We start from the raw sequence: 19320 nt of genomic DNA, 5'->3' as shown, positions 1-19320 counted from the left end.
TTGAATTTCAGGAAAAAGAAAAGAACATAGCTAGAAGGTAAGGGGAGATAAAGAGCAGACATGTATAGCATTTAAATCAATTCAGAAACAAGGGAAGGAAATGCTGCTTAATACTTCACACAGGAGAAAGCTAGCTTCAAGAAATCACAACTGTTCCAAGTGCAAATGAAGTTGAAAGTATTTTCATGTTTGAATATCTTCATCAACAATAAACAATAATGGGCTTGATTAAGAAAAAAATAAGAAAATTTCAAGTAGAGCTTTTATATTTCATTTATCCTTGGCTACAAACATGCCATTTCATAAAATGTCACTTCAGATAAAGAATAATGCATCGGCTATATCTGTGATGTAATTATGATAACGTTAATAATGCTCTTGTCAATTTGTGGCCTGAAATCACTTGATCCCTGAATCAAAGTTCATCTATTAAACATTTATTAAATTGAAAACTTACCTCATATTTATCAAGAAACGCTGATAAACAAGGAAATGTAAAGACCCTGAAATAAAGAGCAGCTTGAGTTAAAGAAAAAATTAACAAGCCTTCACAGCATAATCTTGATGAGCCATACAAATCACACCTAGGATCAAAAGGAAATTGGGCAGTAGTGACAACTTAAAATAAAATTGTATTTCCTTCTTCATCACTTTTTAAAGATTTTAATGGAAATTTCTTTCTGAGAGAAAACATATTACTTTGAGGATACTACTGGACCTACCACTTTGACTAAAGTTAAACTGTACCAAATTACTTTTCATGCTATTGACTATGTGCAGAGATTCCTAATTTAGTTTATACTAGTAATATAATGGAAGTTCCCAAAGGATTAGATAGGAGAAGGAGAATAGAAGTGCTAATAAAAATGGCTGAGTTCACGGAATACTTTCTTGGTCAGATGCTGTTACAAGTACATAGCATATAACCATCTCACTGAATCTTTACAACAAACATATAAAGGTGGATATTATTAGTATTCTTATCCTATAGCTAAGGAAACTGAGGCAAGGAAGGTTAAATAACTTGTCCAACATTAAAATAGTAAGAGGGGAACCTATTATCCAAATCCAACCAGAATGACTCTTACACTTAACCTATCTTTTGTTTCCTTAGTAGGGAAAACAAATGTGAACTCATTCATCCAATGTGTCTTGAGCATCTATAAGGTGCCAGGCACTGCACTAAAAATACTCAGTTCTTCTGTCATTGAAAGAAGTAATAAAAATTTACATTACCTATCCTTCCATGACCATTCTTGAGATTAAATAACCTCAGAAAGAACATCCTTATAGCATGTTAATTATAAAAGATAATTTATATCTGCTATATAGTTTTACTCCAGTATGTGAACAAAGGAGGTAGCTCAAGTGATATTTATACCTAGATTTTTAAAAATTCCTTAAACATTAAATTTATAATTTAGTACATGCAGTTCTAAAATATAGTAAACCAATTTTAGACAAAGTTATTAACTGATATTGACTGAATAAATTCTTCCTCTAAAAAGTGCAAAGAAAAAAAAAAAGGAGTTCCCATCGTGGAGCAGCAGAAACTAATCTGCATCCGACTAGGAACCATGAGGTTGCAGGTTCAATCCCTGGCCTCGCTCAGTAGGTTAAGGATCTGGTGTTGTCATGAGGTGTGGTGTACGTCGCAGACATGGCTCAGATCTGGCGTTGCTGTGGCTGTGGTGTAGGCTGGCAGCTGTAGCTCCAATTCAACCCCTAGCATGGGAACCTCCATATGTTCCGAGTGCAGCCCAAAAAAGCAAAAATAAAAAAATTAAAAAAAAAAAAACTAAAAAGTACAAAGTCAAATAAGACCAGTGGAGGATTATTTCAGCCTAGCGGTGAGTGCTCTCTCTTGAGCTGTTTAATTATTAAATGGTTGTATTTTGCATTGTTTACCTTCTCTTGTCTCCAAGTATGCCATTTACAAGGTTGAGAAACATCCTGCAATCCTAATTTTAAAAAAGAGAGAGTTGTTAAAAACACAGCAATTATAAAGAACTATTGTTAACTTGCTATTTTGATACTACTTACTGTTTCAAATTCAGAGTCTTTAATTCCTTTAAATGCATTAGCAATAAAATCCATTGAAAACCACTGACATGCTAGTTCTTGCCTCTGTTTTTCTGTGGTCATTCTGCATAAAGCTTCTACGATACCCACTTGTAAGTCATAATCTTTAAAAGAAATTGTTAATGTACTATTAAAATTATGAAAATTAAGACTTTACAGAGGTCAATATACTTTATAAAGTGTTAGAACAACCAAGAGAAAAAGGAACATGTTGTAATTTACTCATCTTTTGCCATTTTCTTCATATTGACTAGAAATATCTTATCATTACAGAAATGAATACAGCCCAAATAACAAAAACAAATTTACTAATAGCAGACAGAACTAAAAAAAAAATTTTAAGGAAATTTTAAAAAACACCCAAATATCCAAAGATTCTGTCACTTCATTATTATTAAGAGTTGTGAACTGCAGAATAATTCACACAAAAGTCTATAAATCACAGGTAATCTTTGTTTTCCTTACAGTTATTCTAAAGTACTTTAAACCAGTGGTTTATTCTATACATAAATCACTACATCAAATTTTTTGTCTTTTCAGGGTTGCACCCATGGCATATGGAAGTTCTCATGCTAGGGTTGAATCAGAGCTGCAGCTACCAGCGTATGCCACAGCCACAACAATGTGGGATCTGAGCCTTGTCTGCGACCTACACCATAGCTCACCACATCACTGGATCCTTGACCCACTGAGCAAGACCAGGGATTGAACCCTCGTCCTCAGGGATACTAGTCAGGTTCATTACTGCTGATCCACGATGGGAACTCCTACATCAAAATTTTCTAATATGTAACTCTGAACTGGAGATTGGCTCATGCCATCTGCCTCTACATGGATTAAATCATGAGCTACTGTAGCTGCTGACATGCTGCACCCCCTGAACAGAGCTCAAGGTGGAGACCAGTTATGAGGCACTCTGTGCTCTGGGAAAAGTGAAAGAATGGATCTTCAAACAGATATTTTTATAAGATTTTATGAGCCCAATACTTGCATCTCCTCATATCCAGAAAAACTCCAAAATCCTTCATGACAACTTATGTCTGTGTCTAGTAATAACCTTAGGACCAGCGACAAAATTCTATAAGATGTGTGCATGGTTTTATGCACTTCCCCCTTCACCTTTATCATATATATATACTGATATTCCTCCTTTCGTCTTTGGGGCAGTATCTCAGAGCTGTCTGAAATACTGCTGCCAGGGCTATTCTTTCTAAAAACAGAAAGATGTCACAGTCATCTGTGAGTGTAGCCACTCGCAAGGGTGAGCTGGTGAGCCCTGAGGGAAACAGGAAAGAAACAAAGAATATTGACCCCAATTGCTGAAGTGCCATATCAAAGGGTGATTCCAATAAGTCCAGACCTTTGTATCTTCCCCCTGAATTCCTTAACTTGAGATAATCTGGTTCTGTAAATCTTTTGTTTCTACTACTCGCTTGTTGTTGAAAAAGCTCCTATAAATCCTAGCTACCCCCTCACCTACTCAGAGCAGTTTTTTCAGGGCTACTTGAGATGCTGTCTCCCTGACTTAAATCCTAATTTTGCCCCAAGTAAAGCTTAACTCTCAGCTTTCAGGTTGTGCATTTTTTTAAATTGACATAACTTAGGAAAGACAATTTGAGTTCTTTAAAGAAAAACATAGCTTTACAATTCAAATATATGAGTCCCAAGAATATTAAACCTTCTAATTTCATATAATACATTTAAGACATTTCTGGGCAAAAGGAATTCAAATCTATTAGGAAACTGAGTTATGATTCATATATCTACCATTAGGCACAAATTATATTTGACAACTCTTACTATAACACTTATTATTTTTAGTCTCTCAGATATTTATCCTTTAATTACTTATTAGAGCAATTAAAACTTGCTTGATTGTACATGGACAGCTTATAATTCCCATAATTTCACATTACAATGTTAACATTATTTTGACTGAGATACTATATTCTATTAATAAATGTGAAATAATTTCAAATATGAACATTTTGAAAAAACATACCTCCAGCATCTAAAATCCTTTCTCCCATACTACTCCTGTGAATCAAAACAACAGATTATATACTAGGACTACTATCAATTAATATAAACCTCATATGTTGACTAGTATCAATACGACTTTGGCAGAAAACATATTCATAAATAATATTAGAAATCTACAATAGTTTATCAGTTTTAATTATTAATGGAAGTCATGGTTGCCTTATTTGCCTTATAAAACATTATTATATTCTTGACCTGAACCACTAATTTACCCATAAAGCACAAATTATTACATGAGAATCAACATTTCTTGGTTAAAGAGTATTTTCCTGGCATCTTGAGGCATCTTGTCAAGCATAGCATTCATTTTCTTTAGAGTCTAGAAAAGAAAAAAAGTTAATCCATTAACTTTATATATTCAATGAAACATTAAGTACTTAGAGATATATTCTAGGTACATAAACTTAGAAGCCTATTTTTTCTCAATCACAGTTAATCACAGCATGTTATACAAGGAATAAAGGGTGGAGGAAAGTATGTATGTATAAAATAGTGAATACAAGAAAATATAAAACACAGAATATCAAAAACAAAATATACCACGATTCCTGTACCTAAAGCAGTTATACTCTTAGCAGCATGACATGTGTTTATTACTACTCTATTATAGGAGTTAAGGAAGCAAATGATAGTACCCCACTGATAGCTGTTCTTGTGGCCACACACATGTACATACACATAGACACTAATACAAGTTATTTTTAGCATTTAAATACTTAAGAACTCCAAATATGTAGACAGTATAGTTTATATTTTCATATGAGCTATAGGTATACCCAAACTCACATGATTATAAATTTCCAACACACATATAATATATTCATGTCAGGCAATGAATTGTTAGGACAATCAAAACAGACCATATTAAAATTAATTTAGTGCCAAGATAACATAATTATTCAATTTGATAAATTGCTACCAAACTTTCTTCATTTTCTCTTTAGGTTTTAAAAGAAAATCTAAAAAAATGACTTTACCTCCTGCTGAACACAAATATTCACTCTTGAGTCAATAACCAGGGCACAAATTCGGGGTATGAAACTTTCCACTACTTGCCTTTTACCTGAATAAAAGTGTTAAGTTATTGGCAAATGTGTATTTTAAACTCTTTTAAATGACAATCTTTTCTCATATGAGTTAATGGAAAGGACATACTAGTTCAGTTCAGAAGAAGGCCCACTGACTGGCCTGGCACCAGGACACATGAAATTCAGTTCTGGTTCTGCCACTAACTAGCTATGTAACTGAAAAATCACCATTCAACAGATGTGACTAATCTTAACTCTGGCAAAGGAATAACCCCAGATCCAGCTGCTTCTTTTAGGCACATAAAGCAGTATTACTTTTTTGGATAAACAGATATAGTTCAAAACTTCTATTTTGAGGTTTTCACAAAAACTGGCCTCGGTAATTTACAGTAATACTTTCAAAACGCCATAATGGCCATTAACACCCTTTATCTTATAAAGATCTAAATATCCTCACCTATGTCTAAATGTGACCCTGTCCTCTCAAAAGACAAGGTTTTATTAACATTAACTATATTCAGAGAAATCTGCCACATGCTAATTTCATGATGCAAATTTTTAAAATAATTTTAGGTAATGGCAATACTGCAACAGAAAATGTACAGTTTTATAAGGTAACTAACTACATTAAAAGAAAAAGAATCACTGAATTACGTGAAAAGATAAAATGATTTACTTAAAAAAAGTTGAATCACTTCATAATCATGGGTGCTTTAGGACTGTTTTCTCCCCTAAAAACTTAAGAATTGAGACTAGATTGTTAGGTAATTGCAAAGAAACCTATGAAAAGGGAGCATTAACTACTACTGAAATAAATAGCAATTGATCTTTTAAAATGTTTTGGCTTTGAAGGCAGCAAATAGCTGTTTCTTTATTTATAAGCAATTCACCAGGCTCAATTACCCATCATAGATAATTCTTCCTCAACCAACACAGAGATAAAATAACTTGAACCAACTGTCTGGCACTAGGCAATGCCAAGCACAAGTGAAATTATGAGTTATAACATGTTCTGTATTCTCCTTGTACTACTGAGAATTTTGTTTCATGAGACCAAGGACAAACTATGGCCCACAGACCAAATCTGACCCACTGCCCCTTTTCCTATGGCTGTATTCATCAGCAGGTATTCTGTGGAAATATCTATCATGATTTAGTGAGCCAGTAGTCTCAGGTGAAGTTCATTCATTCTGATAAAATGAGCCACCATCAACCACCACTGAAAGGCTCTGGTAATTAGCTTGGGCTGCAGAGTTGGTAAGGTTTCTTAATGAATTCAACCTCAAACTCCAAGGCAAAATAGTATTTACATGAGAAACTTATACTTCAGTAAAGTTACTTCAATGAAACTATGGTCATCTGAATCACAAGTAATGTGCAGCTGCTTTATACATTTTCCAGACTGTCAAAAGCTAAGACAGGAAGTGACATCTCCATTCCCAACACAAATTTATAGGGGGTATATTTTTTCCAAGCTCCAACCACAGATAAGCAGCATTTTTAGATGCTGATGTAAGTGCAAAGGAAATTTCCTTATTTTAAAGTTCATTTAACTGTGCAACTGAAGAGCTTCCACCTAACCTTCAACTGAAAGTGATTAAAAGTCATTAAAAGTCATCTCATGGCAATGACACTCTAAACGGCAAATATTAAGAACAAAAGTTTGAAATATTTCCATAAATGACTTCCAAGTGATGAATATGCTCAATTAAAAATCATGTTCATGGAGTTCCCGTCGTGGCGCAGTGGTTAACGAATCCGACTAGGAACCATGAGGTTGCGGGTTCGGTCCCTGCCCTTGCTCAGTGGGTTAACGATCCGGCGTTGCCGTGAGCTGTGGTGTAGGTTGCAGACGCGGCTCGGATCCCGCGTTGCTGTGGCTCTGGCGTAGGCCGGTGGCTACAGCTCCGATTCAACCCCTAGCCTGGGAACCTCCATATGCCGCGGGAGCGGCCCAAGAAATAGCAACAACAACAAAAAGACAAAAAAAAAATCATGTTCATGAACTGATACCAGTATTCGGCATTATCTGCGCAAAAAGACATTTTTCTAATGCAATAAATACAAAACCTCATTACAGATAAGCATGAACAAATGAACATTTGCAATTAATTTTTTTTAACAGCAAACACTAACTCTGAACCTTAACTAAGAATTAATGAACCCCACTAGCATCCATGAGGATGCAGGTTCAATCCCTGGCCTGCTCAGTGGGTTAAGGATCTGGCATTGCTGTAAGCTGTGGTGTAGGTCGCAGACTCGGCTCGGATTCCGCGTTGCTGTGGCTCTGGCATAGGCTGGCGGTACAGCTCTGATTCGACCTCTAGCCTGGGAACCTCCATGTGCTGCCAGTGCAGCCCTAAAAGACAAAATAAATAAATAAAAATTAAAAAAGAGAGACTGAGATTCTTATTAATAGACCTGTATCACAAAAACATTGTACTAGATTATTGTTATATTTTGAGTTGCATTAATAAAACATTTGTGGACATTTGTTTTCTTTCCAGTTTAATAAGTACTTACATAATACCCTCATTTTCTTTCTTGGCCCACAAAGCCTAAAATATTTACCACCTGACCCTTTACAGAAAAGATCTGTTGATCCATGAATTAGGTAATGAACTCCTAATACGACAATACAATGAGAACTGCAAAATTATACCAAAACTCTAACAGCAAATTATTGTTCCAACAGAAATAGAATGTTCATGATACCTTCATCATCAATGTCATGTATGACCTGAAAAGAAAGTGAATAATATTTAATTGAAAACTTACTCTTATATTTAAATCATTACAAATAGTATTAAAGTAACATGTTACTTTTGAATTTAACCACGTGACTACTTAATTAATCAGGATAAAATCACTAGCCAATCTGTTAGTGATTTTTTTAGGCTCAGGGCATCGAGAACACAAATTGTTTTTAAATAAACACATGCTTTGTAACATTGGTGAATCAACGTGACTGTTACCATCAAAAGATCAAAAAAGTCTTCTATCATATTTATAACAGCTTCATCTTTTGAACTTCCTTGACTCAGAATAATCTCCTTGGATTTTTCAAACCAGGCAACCATGTAAAAAAAAGAAATGTATACATTAGTTACTTTGAATTCAGTTTTACAATTTTAAGAATGTATTCACACAAACAGTAAACCTAAGAATAGAGAAATATCAAAATAAAATTCCAGCATTGCATCAAAGTAAATTTATGCTCTTAAACATCTTCACTGTTTTTGCTTTTTGATAATTCACTATATGTCCCCCCCCCCCCCCCCCGCTTTTTTGTTGGTCTTTTTGCCTCTTCTAGGGCCGCTTCCCATGGCATATGGAGGTTCCCAGGCTAGGGGGTGAATCGGAGCTGTAGCCACCGGCCTACACCAGAGCCACAGCAACCCAGGATCTGAGCCGCGTCTGCAACCTACACCACAGCTCACGGCAACGCCAGATCCCTAACCCACTGAGCAATGCCAGGGATCGAACCGGCAACCTCATGGTTCCTAGTCGGATTCGTTAACCACTGAGCCACGACGGGAACTCCTATATGTTTCCATTTTTAAGACGCAAATGAATGAAGTTAATTCATTTCCAAAGTAGATGATCTTTGTCCCCCATTCAAATTCTCAGTTCATGTACAATCACATAACAGATAAAATAAATTATCATAATTAGATTATTTTGGCATACTATTGAAATTGTTTTTTTTTTGTTTTTTTGGTTTTTTTGTCTTTTGTCTTTTTTGTTGTTGTTGTTGCTATTTCTTGGGCCGCTCCCGCGGCATATGGAGGTTCCCAGGCTAGGGGTTGAATCGGAGCTGTAGCCACCGGCCTACGCCAGAGCCACAGCAACGCGGGATCCGAGCCGCGTCTGCAACCTACACCACAGCTCACGGCAACGCCGGATCGTTAACCCACTGAGCAAGGGCAGGGACCGAACCCGCAACCTCATGGTTCCTAGTCGGATTCGCCAACCACTGCACCACGACGGGAACTCCTGAAATTGGTTATTATTTTACATTATTAATTAACTCAGATATGAGTTCACATTGTGTCTTAGGCATTGTTCTCTGTGTTGGGTATACGACAATGAACAAAACGGATAAAAATCAAACCCTACATTTTAGCATGGGAAACAGATAATAAACAATATAGAAAGAAAAACAGATAGTGATTAAGATGAGCTAAAGAGAAAATTAAGTAAAGGTTTTCGGGAATCTTGTGACCTTAAATTCACATGATTAGCAAGGAGCCTATATACAGTTTCTCTAAATTTTTATTTTTCTAACATATACCATAGGTTATGAAAATATTTTCTCAAGATTTTATAGTTTCCAAATTTATTTTTTAACAGTTTGAACCATTTATTACAAAGCAGACCTTTAATCATATTTCCCTCACATGAATGTATGTTACATGTTCTATACTTATCTTTTGGACTAGTCCTTGTTTTATCATAGTTCGAAGTCCAGCTTGCCCCAATATACTGATATTTTTGCCACATCTTCCAAATGAAACCAAAATGGTTGAAACAGTCTGGATATCCTTTTTATTAAGCTCCTAAAATGAAAATTGTACATTTAAACATCTGTAAATACAAAACAGAATGGAACTGGCATCGTGCTAGGAACTTTATAATCCTCACAAATCCTAAGTGTTGGTCATTATCATAATCATCACTCCACACTGCAAAGGACAAAAGTGTGGTTTAAATAAAACAACCTGCAGGAGGTCCCTGCATTGTGGCTCAGCAGGTTTAGAACCTTGACAGTCTCTGTGAGGATGTGGGTTCTCTCTCTGGCCTTGCTAGTGGGTTAAGGATCCGGCAGCATAGCTGTGGCTATGGTGTAGGCCTGCGCCTGCAGCTGAAGCTCTGATTCAGTCCCTAGCCGGGGAACTTCTATATGCTGCAGGTGCAGCCATAAAAAGGGGGCGGGGGGGGGAAGCAACTTGCCTGTGACTACTTAGCCAGTGAAATGACAAAGTTGGTACAAAAATGCAGACTTGTATAAATTCAAGAAATTTTATAGACTATGATACAACGAATCAGTCACCTTCAATTCTAAAAAACTATGTATCTAAGGGATACAAGAAAATTTTTACTTTTAGATTCATAACAAATGTCAGATTCTGGCAGAGACTGTCAATAATCACTTTTGCTCACATATGAAAAACTTTATACATGATAAATCAGGTCCAAGGTTCTGAACAATTTTTGTTTGTTTCATGTCTGCAAGCACTAGGCGCTGTCCATATAACATGAAGAACAGGCTGATAGGTTTTTAAAAAACAGATCAAGTTGTTTGAACTTCAAATAGGTAAGCTAGTTTTCCCCAGTTTAGGTAACAGTTAATAATGGTAACATTGAGTAAAGACAGCTTTTTGTATATTTTATTCAGAAAACAACAATCCAACATGTTATTTGGGACTCCTCAAAAAAAAAAAAAAAAAAAAACCCAAAAAAAAGCAAGTGGTGAAAAAAGCATTTATTTACACAATTATATGAGCTTGCCAAAGCCTTTTAATTCACTTCTTCCAATGGACTATCTCTTCCTAGAAGGTAGAGTTCTATCTAATAATTGTAACCATCGTTCAACAGAAATGAATAATTACCCTGCACATAAGGTCATCCAACTTGTGGAAAAACTGTTTGCTGCATTTAATTTTCACATCTTCACAAATATCGATTTGTAAAAGTGTTTTCAAAGGTTTGAAATCATTTTTTCTTAAAGCATCATCAATGCACTTTTCTAAATGCTGTAGAAATATAGATAATGGCACATTATATTGAATCAAAACCAAAATTAGTTACCTTATGCTATCTAATAATTTAAAAATTATTTTTGCATTTGAAAATTCTTAAAAGGGAGTATAAAATACCAATTCATTTATTTAAAAAAAAACCTGTTCACCTTTAAATTTGGAATAACAGAATTAGAGACTAAGTTCCTTTAATAATAACAAGATCTCTATAGGAAAAAGGTATATTTTACCGATTTTCCACTTCCTATCTTTTACCAAAAAATCATCATTATGTTAAACTCAACAAAAAACCTGTTAATGAAGGAAATAAAAATCAATTTTATAGTAACTAATACTTAATACCATGGATAAAACCCTAACATATCTAACTATTAACTTCTTCATGAGGTTTAAATAGTTAAAAAAAAATAAACACAAGTAAAAGCACTTTTAAAGAAACTATACCAACCACTATGACATATACGTATTATAGTCTATAAGCTTTACAAAATCTGCCATTCCTGCTATTAACATACACCACCATTAATAAGGAATTTTCATACAATAATCTGATCACCAGACTTGATGGTGAACTGCACACATAAATAGCTATATTAAAACCTACTCTTGGAATTCCTGTCATGGCACAGTGGTTAATGGATCCGACTAGAAACCACGAGGTTGTGGGTCTGAGCCCTGGCCTTGCTCAGTGGGTTAAGGATCCGGCGTTGCCGTGAGCTGTAGTGTAAGTCGCAGATGCGGCCCGGATCCTGCGTTGGTGTGGCTCTGGTAGAGGCCGGTGGCTACAGCTCCGATTAGACCCCTAGCCTGGGCACCTCCATATGCCGAGGGAAGAGGCCCTAGAAAAGACAAAAAGACAAAAAAAAACCCCACAAATAAATAAAACTTACTCTTGACCTTGACTTGTAAATGCAAGTATCTACTATTTTAAACCTTTACTTGTAAATTCAAGTATCTACGATTTTAAACCTTGATATAAAATTATCCAGGCATAAGTCATAGATAAATCAGTGTATAATTCATTTCAATGTAAAAGGTATATAAAAATAATCTTTAAAATATATATAAAAAGGTATATATACTTTATACTCTTTATATATATTCTTTATATACTTTATATTCTAATAAAGCTTTTGAAAACAAATGTATTGAAAAAAATGAAAGGTAACATTTTAACTTATGTGACACCTAACTATTTCAGAAAAACAAGAAAGCTTTATCCTTCCTAAAACTATAGCACTTAATACTTGTAAATAAACAAAAACTGACGTTATGAATTAAAATTCTTCATTTTGGTCTAGGACTACATACCTGGAGATCTGGCCTTATTGGCATTTTGAATGAATTTTAAAACAGCTGGACAAAACAAACACATGTAAAAGAAAACATATTCTTTATGTATCTTACAATCTATATTACAGCTTAAAAATCTTAACACACATAAATAAGCATTGCTCCTTGATATCAATGGTAATAAATGTTGCTTCTTCAAGTTCTTCACTGCTTATGAAACTACCCATTTGAATCTGTCCTAAGAAGTTTCTGGAGGAAAGCCTGAAGATCATTTATTCAAGCCTTAGCATTTTATAGATTGCTGTGTATCTATGACTATAGGACTGTGTATATTTAAGGCAAAAGGCACTAGTCATAGTCTGCTTTCTTGCAGACATGCCAGTAGAGAAATTTAAGTGCCAATTAGGACATGTACATGAGGCATACAAAAGGGATGAGCAAAAAACCCAAAAAACAAACCAAAAACTCCTGCATTTCCAAAGATTACCTCTAGCAGGAAAAAAAAAAATCTGATCCCCAGAGAAACATTTGCTCCACACACACATGGAGCCAAATTAAAAGATTTTTTATGGCATTACTCTGAGTGGGAAAATGCAAAAGCACCTAGATGGGAGTCTGGAATGGGAAGGAGGTCAAAGAATGAATAAATAAAATGTAGTATATGCTAATAATTTTTGTGAACACAACAGTTAAATAAAATGAAACAGAATTTTAGGTATTTGCAGCCAAACAGTTTTGAGTGACCTAAAATGTGGTGCCAAATGATAAACACAGTGTAATGCCACTTATGTAAACAAAAGAAACTTTGTATTATTTATCATATCTCTAGGTGTCTGTAAGTGTACACACATTTGTGTGTGTGTGTGTGTGTGTGTGTGGAGACACTCACCTACACCACTCAGGACAGTTGAAGTGTTTGTCAGCTTATTGGGGAGGAAGAGTAGAGGGGTGCACAGAATCATAATCAGCTATTTGTCAAAGGAGAATTTCGGGGTTTTTTTGGTAATTTATACATATTTAACTTTTTAAAAAAAGTACAGTAAATTCTTGCTAAAATGCTGGTAGACTGGGTTCAAAACCCGAGGTCAGCAAAATGTGGGTTTGGGTTACTCTGAGGGAAATGAAATGACCAAGGCCTGCCTTTGCAATTAAGCACCTATCTGCTCCATTCAAACCTATCCAGGGCCTAGCTGCGGTTTTGCCCCATTTGGTTGTGCTTGTCTGTTCTAGCTTAAATATTAAACCGGTGATCCTAAGTCTGTGGCTAGCTTGGAATTCCAGTAAACCAGCAATGAGTCCAAGATCTTGAAATAGTTGGTTATTGTTTTGTCATTTTGCCTGGAAAATACTGGAAATGCAGAGACCCACTGCTTGCGTCCGCAATTCCCAAGAAAGGGTGTGCCTATTTTCTACTTGGCTTCACTCTCTCTCGTTCTCCTCAGGCCATCACAAAAGATGGAAATTTTGCCTGTATTATCTCAATTATGGAGGTAAGAAATAAGTATTGGAGGTCAGCAACCTACAGGGGGATTAATGAGGAACCCTAAGAGGAGCAATGCAGGCTAGAGAACCCACCACTGCCACTTATCACAGGCCTTAGAGCTTCAGGAGGCAACATTCCTTGGAATAGAAAGATGAAGTTGAGGACATCACAGAATAGCACAAAGGAATGAAATCTACAGAAGAAAAAAGTGAGATATGAAGAAGAGATGCACACATTTCAATATCTAGTCAATAAGAATTCCAGAAAAAAATTTAAAATAAAAAAGAACAGTGAGACGGCAACAGTTTAGTAACAGCCCAGTACTTTCCCAAAATAAACACAAATTGAAAGAGTCCATGGAATTCCTACATAAATAAGAAAAATTACATTTAGACACATCATGAGGGCATTTCTGATTAAGAATAAAAGAGAAAATACGCCCCACCCTCACTCAAGCCCGGCGACATATGGAAGTACCGGGACCAGGGAGCAAATGTGCCACAGCTGTGACCTAGGCCACAGCTGCAGCAACACCAGATCCTTTAACCCACTGCTCCGGGTGAAGGATGGAATCCTTGCCACAGCAGAGACAACACCAGATCCCCAATCGGCTGTGGGCTGTGACAAAGCAGAAACTCTCAAGAACAAACGAGAAAAGTCCTGTCTCCAGAACAAAAACAAAACACAAATGCATCCAAAGAAATAAACATAATAGATACTCTGTGCTTACAATGCAATAAATTTAGAAATCAGCTACAAAGATAGATTCAAACTTCCTACATGCTGGGAACTAAAATACATACACTTGAATAGTCCATAGGATATAAAAAGCAAGTCCTATAACCATGGACACATTCACTCTCATAATTCACACCTTTCAAGGCCCAGAGAAGAAGCACTTCTCTTGCCTACACCTTTCAAAGAAGAGGACTGCAATTCATTACACTGTAACTGTTTATTGCATGTTAGAAATCTTCCATAAGAATACATTTAAGGGACTGGGTGGGGAGGGTGAAACAATGCAAAGATTGTAGATTGTGCTGATACTGGCATTTTGGTCTCTGCTTCAGAATAGAGATAAAAATTTGAGGAATGTAAGTGCTCAGGTAAAAGAAAAGACATTAGTTAACTGTCAAATCCTTTCTCTGACAGAGCAAAACTATACTTGATTATTGCATAATGAAAAACTGCCTCCTCATAGTGCCAAACATCCATTTTCTTGGTTCTCTTTGTATTCCAATTTGTGGCTCTCTAAGTACTAGCAACTAAGTGCACAGTATTTGCAACAATTGCACATGGTGACTGAGAAACATTCTGCTGTTCAAAGCAATTCCTATTATTCTTTAATTTGTACATGTAAATCTAGATAACCAGGTGAACACCATAAGAACTATTTACAATTAGATGGCAAGCAAAGACTAGAATAGTGACTATGTATTCTTATAAAAACGTTTAAGAAGACTTATTCAAAAATAAATTTCAGTGTTCGGACTTTGCTAAAATGAAGTTTATGAAAATATGTACTAATTTATGAATTACATAGGTCATTATTACTTATCCAAAATTTCACCAGTCCGTCATCAGAGATCCATAATAAATGAATTCAGTTATCTTTGATATTTTGCCAATACTCAGTCATAAGAATACTAGCTTCACACATTTTCTATTTTGCTGTAATTAAGGTGCTTGCGTGAAACTGAAGACTAGAACATTTTACTTCACAAATTGAAAACGTGATTAAAAAGTGTAAGTACCTAAAATATTTTTAGGGGCCTCTGCTGAACCTTCCTAGGGTCAGCAACTGTTGGGGCAGGCCTGCCTATGACATCATGCTGTCCTGTGTCACAGCAAAAACAATTTAAATTTTAAATGTAATTTACAAAGTACTCTGAGACTTGGAATACAGCACAGAAGAATTACTTGCGGCCAAGAGGCACATAAAGCTAACGAGATAGTTTAGTTCCTGGTCTACTTTTGTACAAGAAGTCAGTCAAAGAAAGGTAAAACTAATTAGTATCTACACAGGCAGATTTTTTTTGGTAAGTAAGCAAACTAAACTGAACAATCCAGTGACTCATCCCTCCCTTCTTGGTTTTAACAGGGCCAAAATTTCAGTACTATCCATTAAACAACTGAGACGGAAGGCTGTCTAGACAGAAACCTTAGCATACACTTATCTTTGCATCATCATGAGTAGACAATGTAAAATAACTTTATGTATCTTAAGGTTTTGCAAAATAAGACTTTTCAGTTTTTTATTTCCAAGTAAAAATAGTCTTGTCCCTTAAAAGATTTTTGCTGTCTAATGACGTCCCCATTTTTTCCTTTCCATATCAAACTTGTTAAACTCAGGCACACGTTTGTAGTCACTGATTCAAACTACACTGAGTCCAGACGCAAGCCTTCATTAAGACTGCAATGACTTAACTTTCCCTCTGGGCTGTGGTCAGCCGGCTCTAGTTTTGCTAATCAACAATAGAGAGTAGCCGCCGGCTTCACCATCCTTCCACCCACATTCCTGCCTTTTAAGGACTTTTACTGGCCAAAACCAAAGGAAAAAGGCGGGGGGAAGGAAAAAAAAAAAGAAACAGAAACAAAACAACACCTAGAGTGTGACAGAAAAATTTCTTACAGACCATGAGAAGCACCCTACTTCTGGAACGGAGGCAATTCTCGGAGAAAAGGGCTAGGGGCAGATTTTAATGCTAATTAAACTAAGGAGGAGAAAAAAAAATCAACAGAAATCTTTATTAAGTTGTACGTCCCAGAACAAGAAGCAACAGAACGACCCGAAGAAACACAGCATGGAAAAATACCTTTTGGGGGGGGGGCCTCTGCGTGCGTGTGTGCGTGTTGGGGGCACTGCGCCCCAATCTACTTACAGGCAAAACGGACTTCGTGAAAAGATGAATGTGCATATGCAAGCGGATAAAAGGAGCAAGGTTTAAAAAACGCCCCACACCCCGGCAGAGAGGGAAGGCGTCCGCCTCGAACGCGCACAGGCAGCGCTCGCCAGCCCCGAGCCCGCTCCTCCGCGGTAACAGGCATCTACCCGCTCAGGTGAACCTGGAGACCGGCCGCCGCGAGGTGAGGACCAAACACCGCCTTCTCCCATCACCCCCAAAGCGCGAACACGAGCTGTCTCACGACACCCCCGCGCCGGCCTCGCCCGCGAACCCCGGCACACAGACCCGCTTCTTTCTTCTCCCCCCGGGGCCGTGACTCAGGACACTCGGGAAAGACCCCAGATCACACGGGGCGGGGGGGCGGGTGCTCCGCGCTCCCCCCGAGGGCCCGGGGGTCGCCATCGCCCCGCCCCCACCGCGGCGCGGCCCCGAGTTTACCGAGCGAGGCCCCGGGGGCGGGGGAGGGGCCGGAGACCCCAGCCCGCGCCTCCGCCCGCCTGGCCACCAAGATTCTGGTTCCGGTCAGTCCTCGCGTCCTCGGTCATCCCTGACCGAGGACACCGGCCGCCCGAGCGTCCAGTGGGACACCCCCCCCCCCCCAGCCGCCCCCGGCCCCTGCCCCGCCCGCCGCACGCCCAGCCGTTGTCCGACCCCCTCAGCCCCGGCGGCGCCGCCCGGCCGTTTCTCCAACGGCTCTGCCTCAACGGTCGGGAGGTCGCTCGCTCTGCCGCCCTCCGAGGCCCGGCTGACACCGCTGTTCCCCGCCACCCCCCGCCCCGCCCGGACGCCTGGCACAACCTGCCGGCCGAAGAAAGGCTCCGCGGGGAGCCCCGGCACCCGCCGCCGCCGCCGCTGCCACCCGGCGTCAGGTCTCCGCGGCTCCGCGATCTCTGAGGCACCTCAAGCGGCCGCGGGAAGGCGGGAAGCACGCGTCCAATCGGCGTCGCGTGCGGCCGGCACTGCGTCTAATCAGCGCCGCCGGCCCGGCAGCGCCCCGCCCCTCGCACCCGCGCCGGCGTCGGGGTCGCCCGAGGCGGAGCCAGGGGTGCTGAGATGGGCGCGGCTCGGGGCCTCAGGTACGTGGGCGGCCGCGCCCAGGACTGACGCTGACCCCTGACCCCTGACCCCACTCGGCAGGCGCCCTGCCGCGAAGCCCTCCCCGCTCCGACGCGCCAAGAAAGGAGGTGCCAGGGCCCCTCCCCTGCCGCGCCTCCCTTCACGCGGTGCGGACGTGACTGAGGAGCCGTCTTGCCCTGAAGACGTAAACCGGAAGGGCCGGAAGGCGCCGGCGGGCCCGAGGAGACCCCCAGGCAGGACCGCTCGGGAGGGCAGGACGGGGCCGCGTGGATACGGGGAACCCGCCGAACCTGCGAGCACGGGAATGGTCAGACTCCCCTGAGCGAGGCCCCCGCTGCGGGCCAGCAGAGGGCAGCAGAGCCACGCCGGGCCGGTCCCCGCTGACCGCAGGCCCGACCGAGGCTCCGGCCCGGCCCGGCCCGGCCCCAAGGTGGCCCCGCCCCTCTGCCGGCCCCGCCCCTCAGGTCCCGCCTGGCCACGCCCGCCCGCCCCCAACACACCTATCCAGCCTTGCTCTGCTAGGCCCTTGCCAGGGTCTCCCAGAAGCAGGTGCTGCGAGGGCTGCTGCTCTCATTCGCTTGGACCCCAGCGCCCTGGTGGACAGAGGGCTGAGGTCGTCTAGGCGTGACAGTGAGCAGAATCATCAAGTGTATTCCCAGGCTTTTTAGACTGTTTTGATTTAAAGTATCAGTTTAAAGGATAAAAGCAATGGATGTTTCTTGTGTAAAATATGCAAGCAATTCAGAAATTACAGCAGACAAATACATCGAAAATTAAAAGTAGTGTTTTCTTATCTTGCCACTTTTTAGCAGAGAGAAGACAAACGTTAGAGCCCTTTTTAGTGTTTTACGTGCTCAGAAAGCCCAAGGATTTTTTAGTAAACATTATCACTAAACTACCACAGGGGAGGAAACATCATTTTAATTTTATTTGAATTGTTTTGAAATAGGTTTTTAGGTTGTGATGTTAGATGGAAAACCTTATCAATTATCCAAATGGGCTTTCAGTTAAATTTGACAAGCTCTGACTGGGAGCATCCCATCACATAATAGAGAGAGGCTGGGCTTGGTGTAGCTCACTCCGCTACTTAGCAGCTGTGGAACTTTAGGCGAATTACTTAAACCTCTCTGTGCTTCATACTTTTCAGCTAAGAAAATGGGAATTTTATCTACCAGGCAGTGCAATTTGCAGAATTAAATGAAATCGCATACACACAGCACCTAGCCTTGTAGGCAAGCAGAAAAGAGAGGACACAGTGAGTGGTAATTTCCTTTCCCTGGGTTCAAGGCTTTGCAATTGAGTGAGGGTCACAGTCCTGGGAGAGGCAGATGCACACAAATTATTCCATACATGGGATTCAATAAGCACCAAGTACCATAACTATCCCATCCCCTAAGTGCCCCTAAAGCGTTCCTCATATGTAATACTGATCTGGCATAAAAGAGTGTATTTCAGTTTCTCAAACGCAACTGTGCTTCTGAAGCTGAGGTGCCATCATACAATGTATGTATTTTGGCAAGATGCTAAATGTGACAGCATTTCAGGAAGGATATGCGACCTATGTGTGAAATGATTTAAACAATCGACGTTTCTAAAGCCTTGTTTCAGTAATTAGACCACAAGAAAAACACACTTCAACTAACAAC

General features: G+C 39.4%; 1 protein-coding gene across 1 annotated transcript in view; it reads right to left on the bottom strand.

Moving 5' to 3' along the window:
- Positions 1–12250, bottom strand: part of SYCP2 (synaptonemal complex protein 2) — a 78110-nt gene extending 65860 nt beyond the window's left edge. The window contains exons 1-11 of the mRNA XM_047770539.1: positions 12227–12250; positions 10766–10909; positions 9584–9712; positions 8129–8233; positions 7869–7893; positions 5103–5188; positions 4359–4444; positions 4085–4119; positions 2044–2186; positions 1909–1961; positions 458–503 (exon numbers count right to left, since the gene is read on the bottom strand). Of these exons, the coding sequence (XP_047626495.1) occupies positions 458–503; positions 1909–1961; positions 2044–2186; positions 4085–4119; positions 4359–4444; positions 5103–5188; positions 7869–7893; positions 8129–8233; positions 9584–9712; positions 10766–10909; positions 12227–12250 (876 nt within the window). The remainder of the gene's footprint in view (positions 1–457; positions 504–1908; positions 1962–2043; positions 2187–4084; positions 4120–4358; positions 4445–5102; positions 5189–7868; positions 7894–8128; positions 8234–9583; positions 9713–10765; positions 10910–12226) is intronic.
- Positions 12251–19320: the final 7070 nt, after the last annotated feature.

The sequence above is a fragment of the Phacochoerus africanus genome, chromosome 3, assembly GCF_016906955.1.
Source record: "Phacochoerus africanus isolate WHEZ1 chromosome 3, ROS_Pafr_v1, whole genome shotgun sequence".
In the NCBI taxonomy this organism is placed as follows: domain Eukaryota; kingdom Metazoa; phylum Chordata; class Mammalia; order Artiodactyla; family Suidae; genus Phacochoerus; species Phacochoerus africanus.
Note: the sequence above shows the minus strand (reverse complement) of the source record. Positions and strands in the feature narration are given on the sequence as shown.